The sequence below is a fragment of the Leptinotarsa decemlineata genome, unplaced genomic scaffold, assembly GCF_025532065.1.
Source record: "Leptinotarsa decemlineata unplaced genomic scaffold, Ldec_3_MD MMD2_tig00000591_RagTag_RagTag, whole genome shotgun sequence".
NCBI lineage: Eukaryota > Metazoa > Arthropoda > Insecta > Coleoptera > Chrysomelidae > Leptinotarsa > Leptinotarsa decemlineata.
In genome coordinates this window covers 647464-655890 of record NW_027412552.1, presented here as the reverse complement: position 1 = coordinate 655890, position 8427 = coordinate 647464, and the positions used below count along the sequence as shown (strand labels likewise).

The 8427-nt window shown below is 35.4% G+C and overlaps 2 protein-coding genes across 2 annotated transcripts in view; one reads left to right on the top strand and one right to left on the bottom strand.

Annotated features, from left to right (window-relative positions):
• Positions 1-4642, bottom strand: part of LOC111515687 (centrosomal protein of 162 kDa) — a 48218-nt gene extending 43576 nt beyond the window's left edge. Inside the window, exon 1 of the mRNA XM_074174501.1 lies at positions 3640-4642. Coding sequence (XP_074030602.1) covers positions 3640-4509 — 870 coding nt within the window. The 5' untranslated portion in view covers positions 4510-4642. The remainder of the gene's footprint in view (positions 1-3639) is intronic.
• Positions 4643-5869: 1227 nt separating this feature from the next.
• Positions 5870-8124, top strand: LOC111515557 (uncharacterized). Its single transcript, XM_023171775.2, has 3 exons — positions 5870-6258; positions 7016-7255; positions 7745-8124. The coding sequence occupies exons 1-3, from the start codon at positions 6000-6002 to the stop codon at positions 7822-7824; spliced, it is 579 nt and encodes a 192-aa protein (XP_023027543.2). The 5' UTR covers positions 5870-5999; the 3' UTR covers positions 7825-8124.
• Positions 8125-8427: the final 303 nt, after the last annotated feature.

Genomic DNA, 8427 nt, shown 5'->3' with positions numbered 1-8427 from the left:
GTCTCTAATCAGGCGGATGGCTCTTTTCTGGATGGAATCCAGGAATTTTAGGGTTGATTGGGAGCAGAGCTCCATACATGAGAACAATACTCCAAAGGAGATCTGATCTGAGCTTTATAAAGCATCAAAAGTTGCCGAGGTGTGTACAGTTTTCTGGTTCGGAACTGTGTTTCAAGCTTTTGAGAAGCAGCCTTTGCAATTTCAGCGACATGATTGTGCCAAGACATATTGGTGTTTATTTTAACCTCCAAGAAACTTATCGAAGCAGAATGCGGAATTGTCTGTCCTAACATTATTGTATCCGGTTTGGAGACATTTATCTTTTTTGAGGAAAACCGATGCCTGGGTTTTCGTGGCATTTAATTGAACCGGGTTACTTTCACCTCAATTCAAAATCACTTCTAGATCCTCATTAAAATATGCATCCTCCTGCTGCCGGTGAAGATGCTGATGTCCTGGTATACAAATGGAATGTAGAGACAAGGGTGCTGTCGTCAGCAAAGCAGTATATTGGATTCTTGTTTTTTTCCAATAAATCATTGATATACAGGGTGTAACTGAATAAGTGTAAAACATTTAAGGAGGTGATTCCTCATCGAAAAAAAGATAGGATCTTTCATATAAAGAAACTTTATTGGAGCATCCCTTGTTAAGATACAGCCCCTTAAAGAGGGTACATACAATTTGTATAACATTTTTTTTCGCAAGCACTGAAAAAGCTACAATATTGAAATTAACCTGACGTTTTGCACTACCAAAAAGACACTCAGCCAGTAATTAATTTGGTTTAGCCCATGGTTGTAAGGGGTGGAAAACGCAACCCCTAAAATGTGTTTCCAATGTAACTTTCTGTCTTATTATTTGTTTACCATTTAAAAATTTATTTCCGATAGCCTGTTGCATTGTAAACAAAAAATGTCTCTTGGGTTTTTTGCCCAAAATAAACCAGTTCGCAGCAAAAAATTATTTTACGAACAACTACAGAGATACATCGCCACAAATGCGAACTGGATTTATTGTTATTTTGTAGTTAGTACCTGCATTGAACGATTAAAGGGTAATAAACAAAACTAATTTATTAATAACAAAACACACAACATGTAGAAATCATAGTAAATATTCAATATGTCTACCTTCAGACATTACGAATGCGTCTAGACGTCGGCGCATTGAGCCACGTATTCGCTCAAATATTCCTGGAGTCTCTCTGATTACCCTACACGCATGGATGATGCGGTTTCTTAAGTCCTCTACATCGCGAACAGGAGTACGATAAACCAAATGCTGTAAATGGTCCCAAATAGAGAAATCGAGAGGATTGAGATCCGGGGATCGAGCGGGCCAGTTCTATGGTCCTCCTCGACCTATCCACTAATTTGCATATGTTTCAGTTAAATGCTGACGTGCTACTTGACTGAAATGGGTGAGAGTCCCATTATGCATAAAAAACATGTCCCTTATGACGCCCAAAGAACTTCCTCCAGCAGTACTGCATGCACTTCTCTTAAAAATAGAACGTATGCCTCACCATTTAATCGAGGAGGTAGAAAATGAGACCCAATTAAATCATCCCCATAACTCCGAGCCACACGTTAAGAGGAAACTGTTCTTGATGGATAGTTTCGACAATAGCGTGAGGGTTTTCATCAGTCCATATGTGGTAATTATGAAAATTAATAATCTTGTCCCGAGAAAACCTACATTCGTCTGTGAATTCTATCGTCTTCAGAAAGTCACAATTTCTTCTAATCATTTCCAGCATCCAATTGCAAAATTCAAAACGGTTCAGAAAGTCTCGCGGTAACAGTGCCTGTACTCGTTGCAGATGGTAAGGGTATAAGAGTTGTTCCTTTAAAATTCGAAATACCGTCATATGATCAACATTTAGCTGGAAAGCAATCTTTCTAGTGCTGGCAGTAGGTTGTTCTTCAATCAAATTAAGTACTGCTTCTTCAAGCTGTGGTGTTCGTACTTCTCGATGGCGACCACAATCCTGCGTTCTTTTGTCGAATGAACCATATTCTCGTAATCGTTGATGAAGTCGAGCAAATATTCTATGTGAAGGATACTGCTGTTGAGGATACATTTCAGCATATCTTTTAGAAGCTTCTAATCCATTCCCCTGCGACAGACCGTAAACGTGATGCATATCAGCCATTTCCTCATTTGTGTTTGACATTTCAATAACAAGTGAATTATTAAAGTAACAAATTAGGAACAGAACAACAATACACAATTAGTATTAATTCAATTTCGAAAATTCACAAACTAACAGCGTCATACCAATTTAATTGTCACTATCGCTAATAGCGACTAGCGATTAGTTTCGTATTTTCGCATTTATGACGATGTATCTCTGTAGTTGTTCGTAAAATAATTTTTTGCTGCGAACTGGTTTTTTTTTGGGCAAAAAAACCCAAGAGACATTTTTTGTTTACAATGAAACAGGCTGTCGGAAATAAATTTTTAAATGGTAAACAAATAATAAGACAAAAAGTTTTAGGGGTTGCGTTTTCTACCCCTCACAACCATGGGGTAAACCAAATAATTTTCTGGCTAAGTGTCTCTTTGGTAGTACAAAACGTCAGGTTAATTTCAATATTGTAACTTTTTTAGTGCTTGTAAAAAAAATTGTTACGCAAATTTTATGTACCCCCTGTAAGGGGCTGTATCTTAACAAATGTTTTACACTTATTTAGTTACACTCTATATAATAAAAAGAGGGTTGGGGACAATAGGGATTCCCGGGGAACATCATCCTTGATGGTGAAAATATTCGTGAGATATCCATCGATGGCCACTGACAGGGGCGGTTCTTTCAGGAAGCTGAAGAGCCACACACAAAAATGATCCAACAAGCCATAGTATCAAAGTTTGACTAGCAAACCCTCATGCCAGACACGACCAAAGGCCTTTGAAATATCAAGCGCAACAGCTCTTGATTCTCCGTGTTTCTCGTTTCGTTCTCACGTTTCTCGTTATTCCAAATATGGGTGACATACGACAGAAGGCCGCCTGTTGATCTTTGTTTCTGAAAGCCATACTAATGATCACTCAAGATGTTGAAGAATATTTGAGGATATTGACGGTGGCATACGGTGACTGTACTCTCAGTTAGAAAAATGTTTAAAAATACAAGCTTTTCACAGAAGGTCGAGAAGATGAGAATGACGCAATTAAAAAATTTTATCAAATTACTAATCATTGCGGCAACTCCTCACCTTTGTTAAGTTCATCAAAAACTTTTTTTAATGGAAATATGGCATTGTTAGTAATCCTTTGTTTTTGAAACCCAAATTAGCCTTCACTCAATATATGGTTTGCCACTAAAAATTCAATCATTTTTTGGCAATTTTTGTATTATTTTAACAAGGTTTTGAAAACTACTTTCTTTTAAATACCTTTACAGACATTGAGCTGGCTCATACTCAAATTGTACAGTTTCCTGTAAGATTTTTCTCTTTAAAAACTTCACAAAATCACAACATGTGTTTTGCTATACAATGTCTTTCTCAAGAAAAGCTTTCATAGTGAAAATCTTATAATAGACTGTATTAGTTAGTTTCAAATATTAATGCAGCTATCATATCTTGAGTGTAACATTATGCAAATGTAAAAATTTCATTGAGAAGTACATACCTTGATTTCTTGAATTTCAAATTTCAAGTTTCTGTTGTCTTCCTCCAACGTTTGAATCAAATCATCTTTTAATAAGAGCTCCTTTTCGAACTTGAAGTTATCATTCTTTTCCACTCCATATTGTTCGATGCCCACATTGAATCTATCTCTGCTGTTTGTGATGTACTCGGCATTTTTATTTTCATCCTCATTTTCCACAATTTTCCCAACAGGTTGAGATCCTTTCAGGTATTGCATAGATCCCAACCTAGTCATATCTTTTGTACTGTCTTTCTCAACACTTGAACTCTCTGACTCAATAAAGTCATCCAAGGGTTTTTCTTGTGACTTCACTGTGTGTTCTTTACTGACACTCTCTAGAATCTTTTCATCATTTGATTTCTGTCTAGAGGAAGGATTAGTATCCACTTGCACCTCCTCCACAAAATCCTCAGTGTAATCATCACCACTTTCACTAGAATCTTGTAGATTCAGATCCATAGGAAGTGGGCTAATACTCTTAGGAGTAGGAGTAGAATCATTCGAGAGCTCGGACAACAAATCCGATATATTCTGCGAGGTTTTACTTCTCTGACTCAGCTGTTCGAAGCTCTTGGAACTCTCAAGGAAAATCTTTTCTGCCTCTTTCATCAGATCGTCGATACTTCTTTCTTCAACATTTTTCTCAAAAGGACCAAGAGGACTTTGAGCTGCTACTTTATTAATTTCCTCTATAATACTGCCTACGTCTACGTCGCAGTTACTGTTGTTATCTTTTTCCAGGAGGTCGACCAAAGTGGTAGAAGGATTTAAATCTAGCTTAGGCACTAAGTTCTCTTCAGTATGTGTGGACTTCAACCACCATAAATTGGCTCGAGTTTTAGTTTCCATGTTGATATTGATTTTCTCACAAATCAGGTGTTATTCTTCACACTTTCGCTAATTGATATCATGGTTATAATACAAACAACTACCCTTTCAAAACCGCTTCCTATTTCCTATCTATTCTACTGACAGCAATGATAGTCAGATGACAGTTATATGTTTACAAACAAACCATAGACCTGTCATTGAGGACTAGCCGTTACGTCAGTTTTACATACATTCACTGTCAACTACACAAAGTTATGGAAATGACACCACTGCACAAAAGAATGTGGTTGGTGCATCCCAACAGTAATATGGGTTGCATACTTAGTAGCCGTCAATATGAGCGCACACACACACCCAAACATGTGTATGTGTGTGCGTTTTCATCCCGTTTCTCATAACTGAATTTCATTATAACAACATATTGCAGCTACACACGCCATTTTTAAAACTCGCATGTATTCCTGAAATAACGTTATTTTCTCGTTAAATGAATCATGAAGAAGTAGCAAACTCACTTTACCAGTCAGTAAAACTTTCAATAAGCATTTCAGCCATAGACAGACGTTTTCTATAATAGTGAAATTCAATTATACAGTGCCAAATATTTGAGACTCGCTAGCTTACATAATGCTCGTGAATTTATTAATGAATTGTGCACTAACGTCAGCAGGTCATTGCTTAGATTACATAGGTACCTACTTTTCTTCCAGTGGTCATCAAACATGCCCGATATTGTTACAATCTAATGGAAATACGTCATCTGATTCGTTAGATCCTGAACTAAATATTATACTGTATATCATGCTTAGTGCACGTGATCCCCCAGAGAGGGGGATTACGTGGACGTGTAGAGAATCGCACTAAGGAACGACCAACATTTTTATTTTTTTCAATAATATGCGGCTGGCTATAGTAAATTTTTCTGGTGTAGTGTAAGGACACAAATTAGCAGTTTCTTCAGCCGTATCAGTACTTGATATTTTACGAATTTTAAACTTCAAAATAGCGTATATGTATACACCACAGGTGTTAAAACGTAACTGACCACTCTGACAGTGTAACAATGAATTCCGCCAGCCGATTGTAGTTAAATATGATTGACCAGCGTAAGGAGACTTGTTTATTTTACCCAGTAGATGCAAATGTGCCCGGTGATCATGCTTTGACCACGTATCTATCTTTCTTTGACTTGCTTTTTTTGTTGAATTGATATAGTTTAGTTGAAGAGTAAAGAGTAAGTAGAGAGTAAAGGCTTTGTATATAAACTTCTATATACAAAGATAGATGGTTGAAATTCACAAGTTTTAGTTCTGTGGATGCACAACTCGACAACACTGGGACAATTCTTCACCACCCACCACGACCTCTACCTGAAAATATTTCGAACTGTTTAGCCAGTACAATGTGCAACCACGTTGTTTAGTTTAGATGACTGATAACAATAAATATGTAATTTACGTGAACAAAATTATTATTTCGAGTTAGTTTCAAAAACGATTCATTTTCTGATGGCGAAAATAGGCATTAATAACACCAACTGCTGCGTTAGAGGATGCCATTCCAAAAAAGGAAGGAGTGCTTCCATATCCTTTCATAGGTTTCCAGGAGGAAATAAATTTACTGTTCGTATTACAAACGAGCACGGTGTCGTCGAGAAAGTAGACAGACATGAGATGTGGATTAAAAATTTGAACATCGTCAAAAAACTATCCAACCGAGCCACTGTATGTTCTTTGCATTTCACAAAGGATGCTTTCATTTTACCTGGTAAGTACGATAATATCCTTCATATTTTAATTATATGTGTATTGAATTGAATCAAACGAATTATAGTTATTTTAATATTGTAAAACAAACGAAAAAAAAACCAAAAACATTTTTATAATGTTCAATAATTTTTCAGACACCAAAAATAAGTCTTTCATGTTTTTCAATTCAGTAGAATTGAATGCTGTAGACACATACATGGGAATTTCATTTCCACTAGTTTCTAGAAATTTCATAACTACAACTCATGATTTGATCTCCACAAACTTTATTTGAAAAACACAACATGTTTTGCTAACATAATGGCTTTATCAAGTGATTTGAATACTTCAAATTGCTTCTAACACTAATATTTATATACTACAGGTAACCATAATTGAGACTACCTCACAAATGATCACCTGAAGCATATTACCTCACATCTATATTAATAATAATTATTTCTCTCGGTTTTTAAGAAAACACGTTCAATAATAGTGGTCTATTCAAATCCAGTTGGTCATTCATTAGAATTCTAAATTAGATTCCTAAATATCTGCCAGTTTGACCAATATATGCCTTAGGACACGTTCCACACTTTAATTCATATACTCCTGATTTCTCGAATTACTTGTTCTATATGCAATTTTAATATCTCATTTCCTCAAAAATGAAGCCACTTTTTCCCTTGTTTGTTTCTAGGAATCAGGAGTATTTTATAGCTTCCCTGAAAAATCATTATAATAATAAATTTGTTCATGTATAAAAATTTTTTCAGACTGTCCAACCCAGAGACGAAGACTGAAATCTACCGCAATTCCTACTGTAAAATTACCAGAACCAACTCAGGGAGAGAATAGTTCTACCAAACGAACCACCGCTGGAGGCAAACATAAGGATGCCCTTCGATTATCTGATGACTGTTTAGTTTCGATTTCCCTCAATGAGCAGGAGACCAAAAAGGTTGACCACTTGTCAATCAAAAAGGTTGACCGCTTGTCAATCGAAAATTGCACTAGTAAGTAAAAAGCCTGTATGACATATTAGATTATATTCAACAACAAATCCACGTCTATTTTCCGTATGATCTATTTTCATAATAAAAGTCTAGCAAAAATAAAAGAAAAGTTAGTCCACCCCAAATTTTTCAGACCAATAATACATTTGTTGCTTGTTCTATTGAAAGTTGTTGAAGAGAAAAAAGACATGATTTCTTAAGTAATTCAATATTTCAACTAATCAATGCAACATGCAATCAGATGCTACCTCATTTATGAAAAATGCTATGAATAAAAAAAATTGTAATTTGAAGTGTTCTCCAAAGTTCAGTTTCAGGGCCTGTTTCTTCCAGGTACACATTAAACAATCCAAGAAAAAAAATGTCTACAAGGCTATCAACTGTTCTCATCACAAACTGTTTTTGTTATTAATGTTTTTGTTTATTGTACTGTATGCTAGTTGAATTTGTATTAATTTCATCATAAAAATCAAATCAAATATTTTCCAGATTCTGAAAAACAGGCGGTAGAGGCGCTATTGAGTTTCATTCCTACTCACACGAACTTCAGAAAACGAAAGCCAAGTTGATACGGATGATGGCAGAGTTCGTCAGTTATGTAAAAATCAAAAACAGTCAATCCATCCATATACATTATAGACGTATTGTAATATATAAGTATGCATTCATTTTCAGACAAAACATGAGTTCTGGACCCACCGAAAGGGTCCCTAAGGAAAATGTGGCCTTGATGAGGATTTTGAGTTTCAAATGAATAATTTTTTGTTTCATTGAACAAAAAAGACTCTAGATTTTATCGTGCTATGTGTAAATACTCTATTTTATTAAGATTTTCAATTTTTGTAAAAAATAAATCTATATTTGCATTATTTTTATTTCTAACACCATCGGATTCATTTTTGAATACCTTTTGAAGGGTTAACAAAGTTTTTTCTGATTCGCCTGGTATAGCGTATTTGTACCATTTTACTGGCTAATACACCTTGCTAATATTTTTCAACTTCAATTGAAACTATGTTAAAGCTATTTTCCAGATTCGTGAACTGTGTTCGGCAGGTTTTCACTATGTCCGTTATGTTAATGTCTAGAACGTTGTACGAAATAATACATAAATCTTAATTTATTATATGAAAAATTACAGGACTATATTCGTGAAATCGGTCCAACCAAAA

Coding starts and splice junctions, on each gene's coding strand:
- LOC111515557 (XM_023171775.2), top strand. CDS start 6,000: ATGGCGAAAATAGGCATTAATAACACCAACTGCTGCGTTAGAGGATGC. Junction 6,259..7,015: donor GGATGCTTTCATTTTACCTG/GTAAGTACGATA, acceptor AAATTTTTTCAG/ACTGTCCAACCCAGAGACGA. Junction 7,256..7,744: donor GTCAATCGAAAATTGCACTA/GTAAGTAAAAAG, acceptor AATATTTTCCAG/ATTCTGAAAAACAGGCGGTA.